The sequence below is a fragment of the Suricata suricatta genome, chromosome 7 (assembly GCF_006229205.1).
Source record: "Suricata suricatta isolate VVHF042 chromosome 7, meerkat_22Aug2017_6uvM2_HiC, whole genome shotgun sequence".
Classification (NCBI taxonomy): Eukaryota; Metazoa; Chordata; class Mammalia; order Carnivora; family Herpestidae; genus Suricata; species Suricata suricatta.
In genome coordinates this window covers 99,996,674-100,020,062 of record NC_043706.1, presented here as the reverse complement: position 1 = coordinate 100,020,062, position 23,389 = coordinate 99,996,674, and the positions used below count along the sequence as shown (strand labels likewise).

The 23,389-nt window shown below is 42.8% G+C and overlaps 2 protein-coding genes across 3 annotated transcripts in view; one reads left to right on the top strand and one right to left on the bottom strand.

The window, feature by feature from the left end:
• NT5DC1 (5'-nucleotidase domain containing 1) overlaps nucleotides 1-22,604 on the bottom strand; it is a 134,634-nt gene extending 112,030 nt beyond the window's left edge. Inside the window, exons 1-6 of one of the 2 annotated variants that reach the window (XM_029945590.1) lie at nucleotides 22,368-22,604; nucleotides 17,400-17,491; nucleotides 16,157-16,228; nucleotides 14,884-14,990; nucleotides 9,458-9,537; nucleotides 7,723-7,807 (exon numbers count right to left, since the gene is read on the bottom strand). In XM_029945590.1, the coding sequence (XP_029801450.1) occupies nucleotides 7,723-7,807; nucleotides 9,458-9,537; nucleotides 14,884-14,990; nucleotides 16,157-16,228; nucleotides 17,400-17,491; nucleotides 22,368-22,460 (529 nt within the window). In that variant the 5' untranslated portion in view covers nucleotides 22,461-22,604. The remainder of the gene's footprint in view (nucleotides 1-7,722; nucleotides 7,808-9,457; nucleotides 9,538-14,883; nucleotides 14,991-16,156; nucleotides 16,229-17,399; nucleotides 17,492-22,367) is intronic. The other variant, XM_029945591.1, reaches the window with a different exon arrangement.
• On the top strand, nucleotides 480-5,667 carry COL10A1 (collagen type X alpha 1 chain). The gene is made up of 2 exons (XM_029945589.1): nucleotides 480-633; nucleotides 3,797-5,667. Exons 1-2 carry the CDS (start codon nucleotides 480-482, stop codon nucleotides 5,665-5,667), a joined length of 2,025 nt encoding a protein of 674 aa, XP_029801449.1.
• Nucleotides 22,605-23,389: the final 785 nt, after the last annotated feature.

The window sequence follows — 23,389 nt, the reverse complement described above, 5'->3', positions numbered from 1 at the left end:
GCTTGTTTGGAAATAAGCCTCAATAATTTGACTATTTGGTTTCTGTCACTCAAAAAAATGACTTCCCACTAAAGTGTATTTGGAAAGTTTAATTCCTATCAGTCTATACAAAAGACAGTCTCAAAAGAATCATATTTGTAAAATCATGTCCTATTCAGTGTATTTTGGATCTAGTGGATGTTCCAATCTATGTTAAAGATCTTAAATTATTAATACAGGCATCCAATTATGGTTTCTGTGTTTCTTTTAAAAAAACACTTCAGTTTTGCTTGATTATTTGAATATGGTTTCAAATAACAACTAAGCCATATATTTATGTAACTCAAAATTTATAGTTCTGGTTTATGGGATACATTAAAAATAGGGTAAGGTAAAAAAAGGTAGTTAACTAAAGAATTCATTTGTCCAACATCAGACAGATAAAACAGGTCAATAACAAGAAGTTATTCTTTTCTGTTTTTCAGAATCCATCTGAGAACATGCTGTCACAAACAGCCCTTTTACTGCTACTGTCCTTGAACCTGGTTCACGGAGGATTTTACGCTGAGCGATACCAAACACCTACAGGCATAAAAGGCCCACCACCCAACACCAAGACACAGTTCTTCATTCCCTATGCCATAAAGAGTAAAGGTAAACAAAGCTGTATATTTTGCTGTATAAACATGTTGGCTGTTGTTTTCTACAATCTTAATGATCTCTAAGCAAAATGCTTTTAACTCTATTTTGTGTTAAATTACCTTTAAACTCCCAAACTTTCCAAAATATTAGAACAAAATGATTTATGGAAAAAGCAGGTCTATCCAAGAACATTAAAATCCTTGACATAATGAGTGTAGTAGAAAGATATACCTGAAAAATAGTAAGAGCTTCTATGTGTGAGAAGTTTTCCCCTCAAATGATGCTTTTGCACAAAGAATTACCCACAATTTAGAAATATGAATCCAATAAATATTAGTCAAGTTTAAAATGTTTTAACTAAAAATAATGGCCAATTGTACAGAGTAGCAGGTTTAGCTATCTAAATAATTATCCATTATTTACTTTAACAACCGATTCAGCCCACAAATATATACAAAACGGAGTCTTAATTATCAGATAAAATCTAATGCCTTTCTAAGAAATTTAATAGACAAATGAAGCAGTAATTTTCACAATGCGTTATACATTTTTGGATGGTTTGGTAGTTAAGTACACAGGCTTATCAACTGCCTTGTACCAACGATGGGCCCTCAGGTGAGTCACTTATCCCTTCGGTGCCTTTGTTTCTTTATTTGTAAAAGCAGCAGGGCTATCTCAAAGGGCTGTCCTGAAGCCGGAGTGAGGGAACACCTCCCAAGTGCTCAGTGCCGGCCCTCCTCCTCACACCGTGGTGGGAGGTGTGGGATAGCCTGGCTCACGATTTAACCTTGTTCTTGAACCAATCCCCTACCGTAGGGCTTTCTCAGATACTGTGAAGAGAACTGAGGAAATGTATGTACACTACTAATAGATCTTCAGGAAGGGCAATTCTTAGGTTTGACATTTGCGAATTCCGTTTTAATAGCATCTGGCACAAACTGCCTGTAAACCATCTACTGAATTAAACTGAATAATCTGAACTGATTGCAGGATTCAAATTTCCTTTCCTTAGTATTTTTTCATTATAGTTGTATATTTTACCTTCCAAATAATGCTAAGGGTATTTGCCATAAAGTTTGCAAATTATGCTTTTGGAGACAACCATTTTGAACAAGTTAAACTTATAGGATTGTCTTCCTGAGAAAAAATGAAAATTAAAGCAACCATGAAAGGTAGCTTAATGTTTAAAAATAAAGGCACAGGTGAATAAGAAAAACTCCTGAATGTCTCAAAATACAAACAATATATGAGAAAGAGAAAAGTTACAAAAAAAAAAAAAAGAATAAAAGATAAGGAAACCTTCTAATTTTTGAAGCAACGAACACCAATAGGAAATACTTGGACAGACATCACCAGGCATACTGTTATGATCACAAATTCACACTTTTTATAGTTTACTGAGATCATATGAAATAGTCTTGAGTTAAAAATCACAGGGACTACTCATATAAGGTTAAAAATATTTCTAACTCCCCATCTTAATGTACTTTGTCATGTTGGCTATTTCAGCAGAATAAATGAAAATATGTATCTTACTAACAAATGAACCTGCATTTTAATTGTTAAGTCTATTATGTTCTCTACTTCATTTCGATTTCTAAAGCCATTAAAGACTTAAATAAACTTGAAGTATATTAAATAATCATTTTTATAAGAAAAAGATGTGGCTCAAAAGTCACAGCCAAATGTCATTTTCAGAGTTTTGACCAAAACATTCAACACTATGCCATTTGACAAATCTACCATTCCTATGAACCTTTTTCCAAAGGTATAAGAATCTAAATAGTATATGCAGGCATTCCAGCTATGTTCCTGAAAATTTATTAAACAGAAAGTGATTTTAGTAGAAATTCTACAAGTAGACATTTAAATCATAATGTAATTTTATTACCATTTTTGCAACCATTAAAGAATTTCTCTGAGAAAGTGTATCTTACAATAGATGTGATGATGGTTGTTGCCTAAAGATTCTCTGACATGGTAGTAACTTCCCTAGTTATATATCCTAATGGCAGTAATGCTCTGTTCATTCCCACCTTTGAAGGACTACAGCCAAAACTGTGGACACCTCTTTAAGCACTTATCACATGGACGCGTGTTTTGCTCCCTTGATGACTAAAGCTCTTGTAAGATGCATCCTGTGCTTCCCCTAGACGTGTGGCCCAGGGGCACTTTTCACACCACAAGCAGTGAATAAGAGATTTCTGAATTTAATTCATAATATCAGTGCAAGTATTTTGTTCAAATGAACCCATAGCTTTATGAAATCAACAATATCTATTTGCATTAATCAAAAAAACTTTAGATAAAAATTTCAATGCTATTTTATATACGTTGCCCATTAGATCTAATTCTCTTTCTTTTGATTTTAAGTCAATTAAAGGAGAATGCAGGAGCTCACAGTATGTATTGAAGGTGAAAAAAGTCAAACTAAATCTAAACTGTGTTCTGCAGGGCCATGGCACATGTAAACTAGAATCAACGGCCTTTCTCATGGATGTCTTATAGGCAAGCTTTTGTGAAAGAAAATTTTTATAGTTCTTAAATATTTTCCCATATATTCTGCACTTGTCTTTTTTTCCTTTTCTGTCAAATATTTTCCCCTTTCCTCTCAAGGGAGATGATTTTCACAAAATAAATGGGGGTAAGGTAAATATCTCCCCTGTATTCTTTTTTTTTTAATTTTATTATTCATTTTGAGAGAGAAAAAGAGAGAGACCACGAGCAGGGGAGGGGCAGAGATAGAGAGGAGAGAGAATCCCAAACAGGCTCCACAATGACAGTGCAGAGCCCAATGCAGGGCTCAAACTCAGGAACTGTGAGATCATGATCTGAGCAGAATCCAAGAGTTGGACGCTTAACTGACTGAGCCACTCAGGTGCCCCCGCCTCCCCTGTACTTTTGTTCTAGATGAATTCTTCCATCCCATTTTATTTTCATGGTAACTAGGATGTAATGAAAGTATTATGGTAGCCATGGTTTTATTAAACCATGCACTCTGGCAGGGTTTTAAAAACCAATATAGAATGTATTATCTGAAACCATTTGAGATTAGTCTCCCAAAATGGACCAACTGACACTGCCATGTCCTGTCCTGATTTATATTTCAAGCAGCAATGATCACTTAACATTATTAATCATCCCTCTCTCTGGATGTATCGGGCATGTCTTTCAGGTGTATCAGTAAGAGGAGAGCAAGGTATTCCTGGTCCACCAGGCCCCGCTGGACCTCGAGGGCACCCAGGTCCATCTGGACCGCCAGGAAAACCAGGCTACGGAAGTCCTGGGCCCCAAGGAGAGCCAGGATTACCAGGACCACCAGGACCATCCACCACTGGAAAGCCAGGTGTGCCAGGACTCCCAGGAAAACCAGGGGAGAAAGGACTATATGGACCAAAAGGAGACATTGGACCACCTGGCTCACCAGGAGCACGGGGCCCACCAGGACTCCCTGGAATCCCCGGCCCACCTGGAATTACTGCTCCAGGAAAACCTGGACAACAGGGACCTCCAGGAGCCCCAGGAGCCAGGGGTTTTCCTGGAGAAAAGGGCACACCAGGAGTCCCTGGTGCGCATGGACAGAAAGGGGAAATAGGAAATGGTGCTCCTGGGCGTTCAGGAGAGAGGGGCCTTCCAGGGCCTCAGGGGCCCATGGGGCCACCCGGCCCTCCTGGAGTAGGAAAAAGGGGTGAAAATGGGATTCCAGGGCAGCCAGGCATCAAAGGTGATCGGGGCTTTCCAGGAGAGAGAGGACCAGCTGGCCCGCCAGGCCTCCAAGGTCCTTCTGGGGAACAAGGACCAGAAGGCATTGGAAAGCCAGGAGCCCCTGGAGCTCCAGGGCAGCCAGGGATTCCTGGGACCAAAGGTCACCCTGGGATTCCAGGAGCAGCTGGCCCCCCCGGGGCTCCTGGCTTTGGGAAGCCAGGGTTACCGGGCCTGAGGGGACAAAGAGGACCAATTGGCCTCCCAGGGAGTCCGGGTGCCAAAGGGGAACAAGGCCCAGGAGGCCATCCTGGGGAATCAGGTCTGCCTGGCCCCCCTGGAAACATGGGACCCCAAGGGCCAAAAGGCATCCCAGGTAACCAAGGGATTCGAGGCCCTAAAGGTGAGATGGGTCCGGTTGGGCTTGCAGGACACCCTGGGACTAAGGGAGAAAGGGGTTCCTCTGGGTCAGATGGAAAACCAGGGTACCCGGGAGAACCAGGCACCAGTGGTCCTAAGGGAAACCCAGGGCTCCCAGGCCCAAAAGGTGACTCTGGAGTTAGAGGACCTCCTGGTCTCCCAGGCCCTGTCGGCCCAGCAGGAGGTAAAGGAGTGCCTGGACACAATGGTGAAGCTGGTCCAAGAGGTGCCCCTGGAATACCAGGTACGAGAGGCCCCATTGGGCCACCAGGCATTCCAGGATTCCCTGGATCTAAAGGGGATCCAGGAACTCCAGGTCCTCCCGGCCCGGCTGGCATAGCAACTAAGGGGCTCAGTGGTCCCACTGGGCCACCGGGGCCTCCAGGTCCACGAGGCCACACTGGAGAGCCTGGCCTCCCCGGTCCCCCAGGACCCCCAGGCCCGCCGGGCCACGCAGCTCTGTCTGAGGGCTTTATAAAGGCAGGCCAAAGGCCTCTTGTTAGTGCCAACCAGGGAGTAACGGGAATGCCTGTGTCTGCTTTCTCTGTTATTCTCTCCAAAGCTTACCCAGCTGTAGGTATTCCCATCCCATTTGATAAGATTCTGTATAACAGGCAACAGCATTATGACTCAAGAACTGGAATCTTTACCTGTAGGATACCGGGCACATACTATTTCTCCTACCATGTGCATGTGAAAGGGACCCATGTCTGGGTGGGCCTGTATAAGAACGGCACCCCCGTCATGTACACCTATGACGAGTACACCAAAGGCTACCTGGATCAGGCTTCAGGGAGCGCCGTTCTCGATCTCATGGAGAACGACCAGGTATGGCTCCAGCTGCCCAACGCTGGCTCAAATGGGCTGTACTCCTCTGAGTACGTCTCCTCCTCCTTCTCAGGGTTCTTAGTGGCACCAATGTGAGCACATTCCCACCAAGCTAACAAATCTGCTTGAAAAGGCATTCCCCAACTCCACAGCGCCCCACAAAATGCATATGGAGGTAGGCCAAAAAAAAGTGACTAATTTTAATTTTCCAAAATACAGATTTTTGCTTTCAGACCAATAAACTGTCCCCCTGAAAAAGTGAGCAGGAATGGTAAATGCTATGTGAAGACTCTCTTGAATTTCTACTCAGTAGTCTTAAGACTCTTGAAAGTTTTCTGTGAACTCCTTCAGTATTTAAAAATGTCACCATGAAAGTTCTACTATGCTAAAAAAATAAAATGATCGCAAAGAAACCCTGGAATGGGACACTAAATTACATTAAATTTGATTTCAAAAATTCAGCCTTTGTTTGTAAAAAGAAGCCTGTGTCTAACAATTAATAGGAGAACTTCTAGGAAACAATCAGGAGGTATCACATCTTTATAGAACTCAAACACTTGAATATCTAAATTTCCAAGACACTCTATCCCCTGAGATCTTTCTGATGGTACATTACTCGAAGGCTTATATGGCCCCTTCATCAAGATCTATTCAAACATACAGGTGCCTAGAGACTTCTTACAGCTCTAATAAAACCAAAGGATTACATTAAAATTAACCTGAAATGCAAGGTGCTTTAGCCACGAACCTTTGCAAACTTTTCTATGATTGCAGGAAAGCTTTCTATATACCCTTCACAACGTGGAAATAGGTGTCTCACCTGTTTTATTTACTTAATACAAGTGTAATTAATTTGACTTCCTTAATTTTACATTGAATCTTACATCATACGATACTGTGGGTTTACAGAACCTTACCGTATGTACCCTGAGCCGCCTAATGAAATTATAACTAATGTCAAGGGTTTCAAAATCTGACTAGAAATGAAAAGACGTTATTTATTAATGCTGTGTACTGTATTTTTATATTGCTGTTTAAAACTTTTAAGCTGTGCCTCACTTATTAAAGCATGAAATGTTTTACCTACTCCTTATTTACAATGCAATAAAATAACGTCAATAGATTTTTATGTTGAATTTATTTGACAGCAGAGTTCTGCTATTCTCAACCAGTCTTTGAAGGCTTTTCATTTTACAAAGTTAATAAAAGTAAAGTGGTGGGTGGGTGAGTTTTACAGCTGTCATGGATACTGCCCTCTCTTGGGAATGGGCATTACCCCCAGCACTCAGTGTGGACTGTGAAAAGGCACCCCACACGACCCCATGGGACCGACCAGCCAGGGTGAAGGGCAGGTGACTGGGCATGGAAAAGTGAGATAATTACTCCAAAGCAGCGAGTTTCTTCAGGGAAGGACAAAGCAGGTGGCAGAGAAATATGTAATTTGAAAAAATATTCTGCAGTTACTATTTGCTGCCTTGACATGTTTTTAGTCATAATATTTAGATTATTTTGATGGCTTAAATTACATTAAAAGGAAGGCAGGTAATTTCATGTCAGTAGAAAGGCAACACTTCTCTAAGCTGAGATATGCTCTTGAGCATCCATCAGTTGGTCCACCGGCTGAATAAGGACGGTCTGGTTGGAGTCACCAAGGTAACATATGACAAAGGCATCTCTGTATTCCTTACACGTATCCTCGGTGTAACTCAAGCAGACCCGCGGCTGCAGCGGTGAAACCCTGGCTGCGGCCTGACGATGTCTCTGTCCCAGGGCTGCCTGTAAGCAATGCGAACGGAATTCTCACTTCCCCAACGGGCCTGTAACTAGGACACCAATGGTTACAGGTGTGCGTGACCTGCATTCTCAAGTCGGGAGAAAGCAAAGTGTGAACTTCAGTTCTTGGGAGCCCACAGAACGACCCTTTAGGCAGGCAGGTAAGAGACGGCATGGTTCCGGATACTGGCAATTATGGCCACGAAGCAGACATAAATAACAGAACCTCTTAAAATGTAAACCAACTACATAGCAAAATTTAAGATGAAAGTAAATCCTAATTGAGACACATAACAAATTAGGTAACTTCCGAGTAGTTCATAAGACACATAGCATTTAGTAAACACCTATTAGAAAGTCTCTCTTCACATTACTCACCCTTAAAAGCTGACATTTTATAGTTGTGTTGTATACCAGCAACTATATCCTTCCAAAAATCAAAGGTTTTTTGACCATTGTTCTGCTAAAAAAAAAAAATCTAAATGTTAACATACACAATAACTCTGTTTCCAAGCACAGTAGAAAACACTTGCCAAACAATTACAATATTACTGTACTCTAAAATTGGGGCTCATATTTTGTGGGGCACCTGGGTGGCTCAGTTGGTTGAGCATCCAACTTTGGCTCAGCTCATGATCTCATGGTCTTTGAGTTCGAGCCCAGTGTTGGGCTCTGTGCTGACAGCTTGGAGCCTGGAGCCTGTTTCTGATTCTGTGTCTCCCTCTCTCTCTCTGCCCCTCCCCTGCTCATACTCTGTCTCTCCCTCAAAAATAAAACATTTAAAAAAAGATTTTTTAAATAAAAGATAAAATAAAATTGGGACTCATATTTTAGAAAACATAATAGATGTACAAACTCATTCTCTTGGATGATTTAAAAAAAGAAATCTCCCACAAAAATCACTATTATAGATATATGTATACAAATATAGCTATAAATTAATATAGTGCATATAGCCCAAATAAAATAAAAATGTCCACTCATTATAAAGTCTAAAAATTATATATTTTAAACACATGAGTAAATTTATGGTGTTATAGCTTTTGAGATACCAGATTATGCCACTTTATTTACTGTGGGATCAATAGGGCTAAGAAACCTCAAGTCCTAACATCCTAAAAGCTGGTTACTTTAGAATTCAGTGCACATTTACCTAGTTTCAGTGTAAAAGAGCAGCAAGTCTCCATAGGAAAGATGAAGGAGGTTCAAAACCCAAAATATACACCATTTTTATTTAGATGTTTTTAAACCAGGAAGCAAATAAAGATTACATTGAAACACTTAACCCTACAACCCCTTGCATTCTTGGAAACATTACTGGTGTCCTCCTATCTAAGCAATGACAAACTACTAGGTGTTTGTATCTAATTATATAAACTCTGAAATATTCGAGGACTGATATATTTGCTTGAAGGAACTATGAATAAAAAACTGACTCCAACTCATGTAAATAACAACTTCTACCAACATACTAAAACTATTGCTCAAGAGAAACTTTCACAAAAACAGGACTAATTCTGGTTCAAAAATAAACCACTACCCATGTTCTATTATCAGCAAGATCATTATGATTTTAAAAGACAACATATGCAAAAAGAAAAGTAATTCTGACATAAAACTGGTTTCTGTTCACAGGTCTTAAGCCCTAAGACCTCTCGTAGCCAAACATCTATTCAATCTTCATAAACAGTGTAGAGTCTGCATGCATCAAACTGCTCAAAATCGTGAATTTAAAAACTTCATCTTCTTTTTTTACTTTATATTTTTAGAATGTTTAAAAACAGGTGGAATTTACTTAATTACTTTTTTTTTATTCTGCTAATGAAACCAAGAAAATATTTTTCCATCTGTGAGGTCTGTTTTCTTTTTAGACTTTTGCGCCCCCTGCTGGAGAATAGGTTTATTATCCTTGGGAAAAAAATATAGTCCTTCCTACTTCATTTTCCCAATACATCTGACTAAATTTTCCACGTTTTTCTTCCTCAGTCACTTCTAAAACTACAGAGAGGAAATGGAGTAAAATCTTAACTCAAAATATATGTGTATATAATTAAGTTCTCTGACTTATGACTAAATACATATCATAATTTCTAAAAAACGAGTCCCTGCTCACCTTTGTTAAAGAGTCCACCACTCTGGCACAGAGAAGAGCTCCAGGCAGGTCAAAGTAGTTATCATAAAAATAATATTTTCCTAAAAAAGAACAAAATCTTAAACTGGGAATAAATTAATGCCTCATTTATGTGACACACAGAAACCTGGCTTAAGAGCCACTAGATTTTGGTGTGGTCACTTAAAGGGACCTCTATTTCAATTCAGAATGGTTCCAGTCAGGCTACTATTGTCTTCTTTATTTTTGAGAGAGAGAGAGAGAGAGAGGAAGAGAGAGCGTGCACGCACATGTGTATACGTGCAGGCAAGCGGGGAAGGGGCAGACAGAGAGGGAAAGAGAGAATCTCAAACAGGCTCCACACTGTCAGCAGAGCCCCATGCGGGCTTGATGTCAGGACCTGAACTGTGAGATCACGGCCTGAGCCAAAATCAAAAGCCAGATGCGTAGGCCACCCAGGGAGCCCCTATTATTGTCTTTTAAAGGAGGTTTAAGGTACAAGAGACTTAAAATATGATATCCATAATTTGAAGATTTCATGAAAAAAAATGTTTTCTAAACTAAAAATAGAGTTACTCCAAATATAAAATGGATTATGAAAAAGCCACAATTTATGTTATCACTGCCACTGAATTTAAGACAATCAGCCTAACACTGGAGTACCATGAAGTAATTCACACAATAGGGCCTTTTCCTATCTGTGCTGGCTGGTCTGCAGTGTGAGGAGAACCAGGGCGCTGAGAGGAATTAAAAAAAAAAATCCCATCATGTCAGGACATAGCATGCTAATCTTGGAAAAACTCAGGAGCACAGGACAGGCACTCCAGGATCTCAGGGATTTAATTATTCTGTTGGCCTCAGGACTGAATCAAACTGGAGCCCTTGGTACAGACGTCACTTTCGAATCTGCGTCCCTGGCAGACCCCTGATGACCCATGCCACATCTCTTTGGCTCGTGTCTGATCCCAGCCATGGCTGTGCTGACTGGCATCACCCCACACCTGTGTCATTCACTTTCCCCAGAGGCCTGTGGAGACCATGTGGCTCACGTGGCAAGCCTCAACCAGGCGCCAGTGGGCGAGCCTCAAGTTTAGGAGACAGTGAAGACTTCTGTCCCTTGGAATAACAACGCTGCGAGGTATTCTCCGTGCTTCTCCCAAGTCCCAGTGGAATCCAGCCCCCACTGCTCCTTCCTTCCATCTCATCCTCTCCACCATCTCACTTCTGTTTACTGGCAAGGAGACCAACCACTCTGCTCTGGTGGGTAGGGGGGTCCCAGTGTTATAACCCTTGTACAAAGAGGAATCAAACAACCAAAGGCGAAGCCAGATTTTAGTTTAATGTGAGAAAGTATGTTTCAAAGAATGGTTGTAACTACTGCATGCAATATTAGAAGTCCCTGATTTCGAGTCCTCCATTTCTCCCATTTGTATGTATGAGGTTATGGAACACAGCTCTTGTTCCTTAGTGTTCACTAAGCACAATACCCAGCATGTTGTAGGCCCTCAGTATGTTTGTTGAATGAATTAATGATCTAATAGTGGAATGAACTTCTGGAATAAAGGAGTGTTGCAGGTAAATTAATAGGAGAAAAACCCCTGGAGGGGCCAGATGTCTACCTTTAACAGCCATTTAATGCCCTTCACTTCCTCATATCAAACTATTAAAAACATATATGAAATAAAGTCAAAGTTCTCCTATTAATTCACAAAATAACTGTGTGCATTTGTGTATCCTTTCCCTTAGTTAAAAATAGTATGTTTTTTACTCTTTTGCAGCTGAAATTATTGGCAGAATTAAGATATTTTTCATTCCTAAGAAAGGTCAGAATGGCTTTGCCAGTGTGAGGAGCCAGGAATCTGGAGGAAGAGGGAGATAATATCCCACGTACATTTCTGCTCCCACTCTGCTGTGCTGTAAGGCCACGTAATACTCCAGGGTTCCCAAGACCTAAGAGAGTGGGCACAGCTTTCCAAGGTACATTAACCTGCACTTTATTTATTCTCTTGGCCTATGACACCAGAGTGGCCAGCTGCTCTGGGCACTGTGGGAGCAGAAGGTGGCCCCACTGCCAGGTCTGTGCCCTTGCTTTCCCCTCCCCTTTCACTCTCCTTATGGCCATTAACAGATGAAGTTCAGTTAAAGAACTGAGATATTGATCATGAGTCTTGGTTGGGGTCTAAAGAAATAACTCAGGAGTTTAATGATACTCCCTTCCATAGGGAAGGGGCTGACTCACTCGACTGCCAAGCCTGGGCTGGCTGACCACTCGGTGGACACACCGAGGCTGGTTCAGTCTTGCCCTGTGAACTGAGCCAGGCTGCACTCAATGCCTCCTCCCACATCAAAAGTCCAAGACTACTGCAGGATTTGCAAGCTTTGACTCTCCTCTCCTTGTAAGCAGAGAGCTCACTGGCAATGAGGGGATTAGTGAGCTCAGCTCAATGAAACAAGGCTCTACAAGAAAACAAGTCCTGGGGCTCCTGGGTGGCTCAGCTGGTGAAGCGTCCGGCTTCAGCTCAGGTCATGATCTAACAGTTCGTGGGTTCGAGCCCCGTGTCAGGCTCTGTGCTGACAGCCAGCTCAGAGCCTGGAGTCTGCTTCAGATTCTGTATCTCCCTCTCTCTCTGACCCTCCTCTGCTCACGCTGTCTGTCTCTCAAAAATAAATAAAAAACATAAATTAAAAAAAAAAGAAAGAAAACAAGTCCTATAATTATTAAGCTTTGCCCACAGAGCAGCTGTTCCCCCAAGAACCCAATGCCCAACTATGAACTTTGCAAACCACGTAGTCTTTCTGATAACTGAACAGAGGCCCACGAATGATTGAGGGCAAGAGAACAACTTAGGTTAGCTCACTTCTGCAGGTGAGTGATATCCTCTTCACTTAAAGATGAACAAAGTAATGCTAAGAGTGTCTTAGTAACTGACCAGATCATGTTACCCAGCAAGAAAGAGAGTCAGTAAGATCCAAGACCACCTGGCTCTGCGCTGCCTGTAGCCCCCGCTACACTGGACTGTTTCTGCATCATCCACCAGCTTAGGGGGAAACAAGATCCAAAGGACTTGCTCTCCGGAAATAGGTGGGTAAGGAAAACCATACTCCTATTAGTGCAAGAAGCTGAGAAGGGATTATCAAGTAAATGGTCAGTAAAATGTCTCTATTCATCAATGCTTTAAATCCCCTAAATGTACTGGTAAGGGAATGCACTTTACAACGCTCTACGTAACTCTAAGGAGGAGTACGCTCAACGTAGAAGGAAACAGCTAAGCCAACTGGCGTTTCTGAAAATAAAGGCCTTATTTGGCAACATCGATCAAAATTTTAAACCTACATGTCTTCAGAGCAACTGTACTTCTAGGAGAGTACCCCGAATGTATTTGCACAAAGGTGCAAAATACACATATATGAAAACATCGCTGCAGGCTTGTTTGTAATGGCCAGATGCTCGCCGCAAATTCAGTATGCACTACGGACAGATTGACGGACAGCTCTGGATGGCTGAGCACAGCAGCGTTTAACAGACTGAGGTACATGCCTGTGTGTGCTAACGTGACAGGATCTCAAGATGTCAATTAAAAAGAGCACAATAACTTTTGGTATGTTTGAGAAATAAGCTTTAAGGAAAAGGGGATTCTGGGGTCAGGGATTGGAGATAATTACTCTTCATTTTACTCTTTTCTAAAATTAAATTTTCTACCCATGTGCTCACATTATTTTTTTAGCATAAACAAAATTAAAGGGGTTGTGGAATCACAGTCCATTTTTTTCTTATTCTATATGTCTCTACATTTTAAAAAGTTGTACTAGGTTTTAAAGGCAGAAGTTTCTCTTACGATCTGCTAGAAACAAAGGCCTTTGTCATGTGTCACCACCACCTGACCAGGAGCACAGGAAAGGGAAACACTTCCCTAACCAACTCAGTTAAGAGTAGATAAACTCCAAGGTCATCCTCAGAACACCTTCCTCCTTCCCGGAGGTGGCGCTCACTAGCGGCCACAGGAGAGAGCCGACTGTGGGTCCTACCTGGTGAATGCTCTTTTCTTGGCTGAGAAATACTTTACTTCTTTGAAGTATTGTTTCTGAATGGATGGCAGAGGGAAAAACTTCGCTCCGTGCCTGGCCTTTCTGGGAGGAGGGCAGTTATCCACATCTGACTATGTCTGGAGACAACAGCGGTTCTCTATCCTCAGCCAAGGAAGGGACAATATGGAAACCCATTTCACCTCCACTGGCCATTTGGACTTGAGACATGTGAAAGCACTCTCTATTGATCCTCAATGTAAAACACGTTTTCTTATCAATTCACTTTACTAGGAGTACTCATTTCCTGACGTTTTTATCTCAGGACAAAAGCAAAACAAAGTCTCAAAAGACAGCAAATGTTACAAAGCAAACCTAATTGTAACAAGGAATAATTTCAACTATATTCTTTTCTTTAAATTTTTTTAATGTTTTATTTATTTTTGAGAGAGAGAGAGGGAAGGAAGGAGAGAAAGAGAGAGAGAGACAGTGTGAGCAAGGGAAGGTCAGAGAGAGAAAGAGTGAGTACACAGACCCGAAGACAGGCTCCAGACTGAGCTGTCAGCACAGAGCCCGACGAGGGGCTTGAACCCATGAACAGTGAGATCATGACCTGAGCAGAAGCTGGACACTCAACCGACTGAGCCACCCAGGCTCCCCACTCCAACTATATTCTTACTACATTTGCATTTCTTTTTTAAGATTTTATTTTAAGTAACCTCTACGCTCAACCTGGGCTCAAACTTAACAACCCCAAGATCAAGAGTCGCATGCTCTACAGACTGAGCCAGCCAAGTGTCCCCACCCCCCACCCTGATCCCCAGTTACTAATAATTTTCTGAAGAATAGGTACATTTCAAAAGTGTAGTGAGAAAATGGCACAAGCGTTTAGAACAAATGAAAAACTAACAACTATAACTTATAACAAGGTCTATTTGTTTATAATGTCTTAATCATTCTTTGTTATGCACATCTATGTCTACAAATAATTTTTGAAAAATCTATTCATGTTCTTTAAAGACAATGGGAAGAAAGATATCAAAATGTATGAAATCATTTAAAACAAGGGAAAAGACAAAGGCAGAAGATACTAGAACTGAGAGTACAGAAGAGAATTCAAGAAAACAAGAGAACAAGAAAACAAGAGAGGTGGGCAGTATGAATATGAGGAGAAACGGGTAATGGAGAAATAAAAGGACTGAGCATGTAATAAACTGATTAAAAAGTACAAACGACTGAGGAATGTATTATTCCTAGTGCTAGTCTTTTCATTCCAGAACAAGTACAAGTAAAAGAAGAATCAATAAAACCCAAAATGAAGCAGAACCAACTGCCAAAGAGATATCGGATACGTGCAAAACATTGTATTCCTATCACACCTTGTGCATCCTGGCCACGAGCCATACCTGATCGGCAAGCCATTCCCGTGTCAGACAGGAAGTGCTTCCACTCCTTGCCGCCGTACTCCTCCGCCAGCGCCTCTGGAGCCATCATCTTTGTGCCGTGGCTTGCCCTGGTTTTGGGAGACAGGAGGGGCAGACACACAAACACAACAATGAAAAAAAAAAAACCCAAACTATTACAATACTTTACATTCTTTTAACTACAATTGAAGATAGCTAAGTACACTATAAGAATCTGATAGTTGAGTTTGAGGTCATGGTCAAAGCTGCACTGAGTATGTATACATACACACCACACCCCAGCTCTAGTTGCCTGAGGCAGGAAACATGCAAATGAATAGCAAAAGTATCAGAAGCGGAGCTACACCTGTTGTAGTTATTTGCACCTTAGGGTGGGGTCTAGGGGAGCATATGAATTCCAACCATGCAAAAAGAATCAATAAGAATGATGTATCAAAAGGGAGGGTATGTGCCAGGGGTAACCTCTGTTGTGTGTCCTTTCCTTGGACTCTGATCACATCAATATGAATGGTGAATCGCACAGCTCTGTGACCTTGTTGGCTTGCCTCTACTGTGGGTGCTGAGGGAAAAGCAGATCCCACACCCTGGCAGCCTCTGTGAGGCTCGGAGCGGTCACGGCAGCAGTTTCTCATCTGCTTGTCCCACACCCCCCAACACTCCAAGTGCCCAGTGTCCCCTGAGTGGAGGGAAGGAAAGGGAATCGGTACTGAGTGTGAGAGAAACTGACTGGGCTGGTTGGGTTGGAGTAGGCTAAAACAACTTCCAGAAGGAGCTAGAATACAACAGGAGTCCTGCACGAGGGGGACAACATTGGATAAATGGTTTAGATAAATGGAGAAAGGAGAGGTGTGCATAGACCACCACCCCCGTCCAACATTCATTCTCTTCTTAATAAAAAAGAAATCCAACTTTATTCCAGGCAACTGTGTACTTCTCTAACACAACATAATCTCCCAGGCTCTTTTGCAGTAGAGGTGGTCAATGCATTAAGCAACTTATTAAAATTCTACTGAATTTCCTGCAAATATTTCTGGTGAGACGAATTTAAAAGAACTTGACCTTTAAGTCTGATGCTTCTAGGTCTGTATTTAAATAGTTCAAACAATTCATACAAAAAAAAACAGAGGTATATATTATCTGTCATGTGATTGATATAAGTAATAATCTTATTTTGCCAGTACTTAATAATTAAATGATATATAGTAATAAAGTGTCCTGGAGACAAATTTTTGATTTCACAGCTAAATTTTATTACCTGAGCACGGTGCCATTATCTGCCAATTTAAGGAAGTTGCCATCTTCCAGATCCAGTGCCAAGCCCTTGCAACTAAAATAGAAAAATCTGATTACTGATCAGTTCACAGATTTGGCTAACCTCCAAAATTAATCATCTATATTTCCAAAAAGTCACAATGCTAAAAAGGGATTCTCCCATGCAAGTGAATGATACGTTAGTCAAAGAACCCAAGAATATCCAAGAATTCTAAACTTAAATAGCACCCACTGAGCAAGTATGTAGAGCAAACTGTCATGTGGGAAAATGAAAGACAGCATGTTTAGTTTGTATATTCCTTGAGCTTTAAAAAAAGAGAAATTCCAAAATTAAAGAGGACAAAAACAAACATTATTTCATGTCTCTGTTAAAATGTGCAAGTGTTTTTCATCAAATAAAACACACACACATGTACGTACACATTTATATTCTGCCAGATAAGCTCTTAGCCAGAGTCTCTCCTATATTCTTTAGAAATTGCTTCAGTTTAGGTCAGGTTATAAAAACTTGCCTGCTGGGCAGGGCATATTATTGAAAACCACTAACAGAAAGTCAAATACTAAGTTTCAAGTTCCTCACTGCAAAAGACTTGTGGGATTTGGGGAGAGAGGTAGGTACAGATTCATCTTATGAATAATAAAGCAAGGAAGTATAATGGCCACCAAATATCAAGAGAATTAAACGAAAAATGACAGGGTACTTTAGAAGCATTACTGACTTTGATCCACAGTAAAATTTCCAGAGTCAGCGGTTTTATACAGTAAAATATTTGTTTCTTCTTTTCGCAAAAGGGATACATCAAAAAGGACTAACCAAATGCTGCAGAAATATTTAAGAGACAAACATCATTGCTCTAGAATTACTTTTGCATGTGTTTTTCAGGTGTTTTAGAATTATTTTTAATTTTCAACTGAGCAACTTTAAAGTCTTAGGTTTTTATTATAGTTCTTAATAACCTCTGAAACTTCTGACAAACTTAAGCCATCCAAAAACACCCAAATTAGTCAAGAAGCTTTTAGCCTATTTACATATTTAATTAAGTCTAAATTTAAAGCAGAAAAGCATTTAATTCATGAAAGATAAAAATTTTAATAGAGAAAGCATTCTGTCCTTTGACTGTGTTTTGTTTCACTTTCTGTCTCCATTGAAGAAGCAGCATTACAATTTTATCACCAACATTTAAGAAACAGAGGGAATGGGGAGACCTTAAAAAAAAAGAACTTACCAGAAATCCCAATCCTCTGGCGTCACCGTTAGCAATTCCTTGTCATACCCTTTCTCCTTGACCAGGAACTGAGCAAAGCTATTATAAATGAGCTATAAAAAAGGGGAAGGAATAAAGAAGGATTAAATATAAAACTCACTATTCATTCCCTTTCACAGACCTGAAAACCCACCGGAGTCATTCATGGGGCAGATGGGAGAGAAATTAAATCTAATTGTGAAGTTTGGCAGGTTAAGCCCTTTGTAAAGCAATTTATCCACCTGTGAGAGCCCTAGGTAGCTGTTGTCTTTTTATACTGCAGAATTATACCATCAGTATAAGGTGATTACCTTATACTGAATTACCTTACTCCTGAATTCTAATGGGTTGGAGAGCATTAAGACTTGAAAGCTTTGTAAACTCATTTAACACATCACCAGGACGATAAACATATAGACCACTCCACCATTCCACCTATCCTTAGCCCATCCTTAGTGCAAAGTGCTTATGAGGTACTGGGTTTTCCCAGTTCATGGATTATTTCCCCTGAATAAAGGACATCAAAATGGTCACTAAATCGTTTTAGTTTTGTCACTGACACAGGGGAGTTTCAAAGGGAGATACACATGGAGACAAGGCAGATGATAAAGGAGGAATCACGGGGCTTCCATCAGATACAGGAAATACCTCGTATTTCCTTGCCGAAGGAAACTGAAGGAAAAGGACAAAGAAAGCTTCAGGAAAGAAGTACAAAGATAAGTGCTCTGCTGATAGTTGATCTTCTGATTTCTCAACAATAAATCCCAAGTGTTTGAGCGATGGGTCTTACTTTTTCCTAAAGAGTTGGCTAGATTTTTAAAGAACTGTGTATACCAAACAAAGAGTAGGCAAAAGACAGATGAAGGTCCACAGTGGCCCCACCCCATTCTCCTTCAAAGAGGGTTCTCAGACCAGCATCACATGCCCTTGAACCTGAGGCACAATGGTGGTCTGGGGTCAGACTGAGCAGTGTCCAAGAAGATTCTTGAACAACTCGACCCTTCTCCCACATCTTCATCCATGACAGGCTCTGACAGCATGAGATGGCACAAGTGGGAAGGGGGCAGAGACGTGGGAGAAAGAATAGGAGAAGGTCTCCCTGAGGTACTGACATTTACACTGGCCTCTGCAAGATGTAGCTAGGTGAATCCAGAGGAAGGGGAGCACACGGAGCCCAAAAACCCAGAGACCAACACACGCCTGGATTTGGGGGTTGGGTGTGAGCATCAAGAGATGAGTGCAGAGAAATCCAAAGCTCCCCATCCAATAGAGCTGTTCTCTGTCCTAAAGCGAATTAAAATCACTCTACATATACTCCCATGCAATGCAATGTGACCCTGATCAGGGTCAACTGCTAACAGGCTCACATCACGTCAACACTATATATCAACACTTCTCAACTCTGGCAGTGATTCGGAACCAGTGACGGTTCTTAAAGCCACCCAGAAACTTCAGGCTTCCTGGATAGGGTAGGGTCCAGGTGAGGCCATACAGGATCTGTAGTCCAGAGATGACTAAAAATCATCAGCTTTATATGTTATATGAATTTTCACTGAATCATTTATAAAAATCAATAAAAAATGTACTGAGTCACTCTGAGGTACAAAGTACTATGGATAACAAAAAATACACGTCATGATCCTGCAGGGAACCAGTGCTGTGGGATTAACAGATGTAAAGTGCTTTAGAGCAGTGCCTGGCATACAATTCAGCTGAAATATTTGCTATATCAGTCATATGCTGGTTAAAAAAAAAAAAAAAGGTCCTCATAAGTACCATTTGCTCATTTCCACATATCAGTATTTCCACCACCGCCAATTCCAAGCTACGAATGTTTACTGTATACAATTACACCTGCCGCCTCTGGTCAAGGCACTTTACTCAGTCTCGGACAACCAGAGTTTCTCACCCCTTGGTGATCCTGATAAAGATATGGGCATATGATTGCTCTGAGATTGGACACCTTCCTGAGAGAAAGGGGCCCTTTCCAGCAGAGCTGCCATCAGGGGCGTCCACAGCTGTGTTCCTTACCTTGTGGAGAAGTTTCTGTAACCGGAGAGAATGAGGTCAGTGTGTGGGGAGAACCAGAGAATAGTGCTACTGAGGAAAATAAGGGAGTCTGTGCCTTTGAAACCTGCCCTAGTCCCAAGGCCTGAGCTCGTGGATCTTTTCCTTATATTATGTTATGTCATCCCAGAAGCCTTCACGGCACAGGGCCTCCATGAGCAGCCCCCTTCCTCGCCTGGAGTCTTATGTGCCTAATAATGCACGGTGAACAGCAGCTGCAAATTGGTGCCCTGTGAGTTGTACGCAGACCACAAATTATGTTTGGTTCCCACTTAAGGCTGCCAGATAAAATATGAAATACCTAACTAAATTTGATTTTCAGATAAACAATGAATTTTTTAGTATAAGCACCTCCCATGCCTGCCGAGCACATGTTATTTTGTTATTTGAAATTCAAATTTAACTGGTGCTGTATTTTTCTTGCTAACTGTGGCAACCCCATAATCCTGATGTGTTTGAAAATGAACTAACATTTAAAAATTGAGGGACTTCTCATGCAAGTTCAGATTTCTAACTGGTCTTAAAAAGAATTAGTTCTTTTTAAGAGACTCAGCCTTGGGACGTCTGGGTGGCTCCATTGGTTAAACATCCGACTTCGGCTCAGGTCATGATCTTGCAGTCTGTGAGTTGGAGCCCTGCATCGGGCTCTGTGCTGACAGCTCAGAGCCTGGAGCCTGCTTCAGATTCTGTGTCTCCCTCTCTCTCTGACCCTCCCCTGCTCACGCTCTATATCTCCCTATCTATCAAAAATAAGTAAACGTTAAAAAAAATTAAAATTTAAAAAGAGACTCAGTCCCTACTTCCTCATGGCAGATGCCCGCAAGAGTCAAGGGTGGCTGCGCCTTCAGAAGGCAAACACACTGTCCCTGCTGTCCCAGGCCCCATTCCCACTCACAAATGGGGGTTAACTGCCTGGCCCCTTACCCTTCTGAGCCTGCAACACCAGGAGAGCACAGGTGTCGCCATTTATACAATGTCTTTCCTAAGCTCCCAGGTGAGGTGACACATCTAGTTCCACATTTGCACAATTTTGCATTTATTAAATGCCTATGATACTGGTGGGAGAGGCATTCACAGCATTCTATGACGCAGTCACCACTGACTTCTCCAACATGTTCTGCAACTCCCCACCTGCCGCATGACAGCCTGCAGCTCCCTGAATTGTTTCTCATCTCTGCGTACTTGCCCTGGCTGGATTCCCTCTGTCTGAAGTGCCCCCTCTCTGCCTCCTCACCTGCCAGCTTCAACTCCCATACTGGAACCCAGCTCCAGCATCAGTCACTCCGGACCTCTCCTCTGGGCTTTCTGGCTCAGATAAAGCCTGGCGGTGGGGACCGAAGCCCAAGTGCAGGGGGACTCTGGATAAGCTACTTATTCTTTTTGTGCCTTGCTAGCTTCCTCTCTAAACAGAGACTGTGACCAAGCAAATACCTCGGACAGTTCTTGTGAGGCTCCGAACAGTTTATTACAATTGAATGCTCATTAGAATAGCATTCTAATTCATTTGTTAAAATACCTATTTTTTTATTCAGTTATTCCACAATTACTTATTGAACTCCATATGTGCCAAGCACGCAGTTCGGCACACAACAAACTATCAGATACTGATGTCAAGGAATCACGGCTCTCGACTCTAGGGGAAGATTAGGACGGGTTCACAGGAAATATTAAGCCGTGTGTAAGTGCTACGAGAAATTAAGGGTTTTGTGGAAGATCGGCACATGGGTTGGTGTCTGGAGGGAGGGCCTCCAGGCCCCAGGGGCAGGCAGTTTGCAGCAATACTGCCCTCACCACAGGGGGCGCTGAACCGAACTCTTCAGCAGTCGCCCGTTGCAACGCCACCTGCAGCCTGGCTCTATCTCAGCATCCAACTCTGTTATGGGGCTCAGCACACTGCTGCTATTTCATAAACGATTTCTGAACCAGACGGATCCGTAACACACTGCTAGGATACTTTCAATCTTTAAGCCTCACTTATATTCGAGGTTTGTAGAAAAGAATCCTTTTACTGGAAGGTCTTGCATTCTGAGATTTTATGCTCACATACGCAAAAAACGGGTTCTAACAGGACACTGGTCTAACTTTCTTCGAATGAATCTTTGACTAAAAAATTTCTGTGAATTTCTTACAATTAGTTTGCTTATGTCACCAAAGTAATGGGGAAGGAAGGACAATTCCCCTTAGGGTGTGGTATCATAAATACTCCACTCCCCCTTTTTCCAAAGTTCTTGGAGGACGCAAACTTAGGCTGCTGCTAGGATTAGAACTTACTCAAAGAGCATGGGGGCACGTAGAAGTGCGCAATAAATGTTTATTTTCGTCTCTCGGCATAAGACAAAATTTGGGCTAAGATTCTAATGACTTTTCGGTTAGTGTTTCTTCCAAAACACCACACACTCCCTCACCGCAGTGTTTAAAAACTGACAGGTGGTCGCATGGACACGCAAAGAAAAATGCACACAAGGGAAACGAGCCCAGGTGGCAGTCTCGGAGCGCGGCTGGTGCCCAGAATGACTTGCAAGGAAGTTCCAAGGCCAGGGATCTGCAAAAGACCTCCCCAGTTCCGGGGGCCCCGCCCCGCCTTCCGTCCCAAGAACCGTTTCCCCATCCCGATTTCGCATAGATTGCCCCTCTGCCCCTTTCCTTCCCCACCGCTTTCTCAAAGTTGGCTAAAGCTGAGCTCCATAAGCCGGTGCCGACGGCTCGGGCGGGGCCCGGGGATGCAGATTTCCGCCCAGCCACGCGGTGGGAGGCCGAGTTCTGCGCAGAGGCGCGGGGCTGCAGGGCCCCCGGCAGCGGTCGCCGCCGGAGCCGGGAGGAAACTCCAGCCCCGGCCGCCATGGAGGTGCACGCCGTGCGCCCCGGGCAGCCTGCGCCACTCACCACGGCGCTCTCGGGCAGGTTGTAGCGACACAGAGTGTGGTCCAGGTCGAAGCCGACCACGTCGCAGGCGGCCAGGGAGAAGTGCCGAGCCATGGCTGCGCTGGAAGCACCGGCGAGCCTCAGGTGCCGGGAGGGTGCGAGGAGACCGCGTGCGGGACGCTGCGGGACGGTAGCCGACGGGACCCGGCGGGGGCGGGGGCGGGGCTGAGGCCACCCTCTGGACGCAGCGCGTCGGCCTCCAGCGCTTCCCGCGCCCTCGAGCACCGCCCCCGGCCACGCTTCTCCCCGCCCCTCGCGCAGCCTGCCTGCCGGCGTCGGCCCTGAGGCTTCGGCGCCTTGCGTCCCGCCGATGGCGGCTGGCAGGCTCCCGGCGCCCCACCGCCATTCCCCCCTGTTCCGCGGTCCCAAAGGCAGGTGTGACCGGGGGATCGCGTCAACACTGCTGGACCTGAGGGTGCAGCTGAGTTCTTGTTGGCACAAAATTAACCGGGGCTCCCCTTCGTTTGCAAGGTGCCTCAGAAACAGAACACTGTAAAGTTAGACCCGACCCTTTGCTCTTGTGCGGAATAAGGTAGGATAGGGGAGAAGATTCCACCGCCTAATATCCTCCGACACAGCCTACAATTTGGAAGATCTCTTTGCCCACCTGTTCTCTTTGAGTTGAATATATTGTGTCTTCCTAAGGAGTCAAATAGATCTTTCACTATTTCACCTTTCGGAGTGAGTTAGAAAATAGATTTTTAGGAAGGAGTTAGAAGGACTATTTTTGCAAAAAAATGACAATAATGATTAAATAAACCGATGTTGGCTATTTTCTTATTTGGTTATTCTATTTTTTTTTTATTAAAAAAAATTTTTTTTAAATGTTTTATTTATTTTTGATAGAGAGAGAGACCAGAGCATGAGAGGGGGAGGGGCAGAGAGAGAAGGAGACACAGAACCGGAAGCAGGCTCCAGGCTCTGAGCTGGCTGTCAGCACAGAGGCCGACGCGGGGCTCGAACCCAGAACGTGAGATCTGACC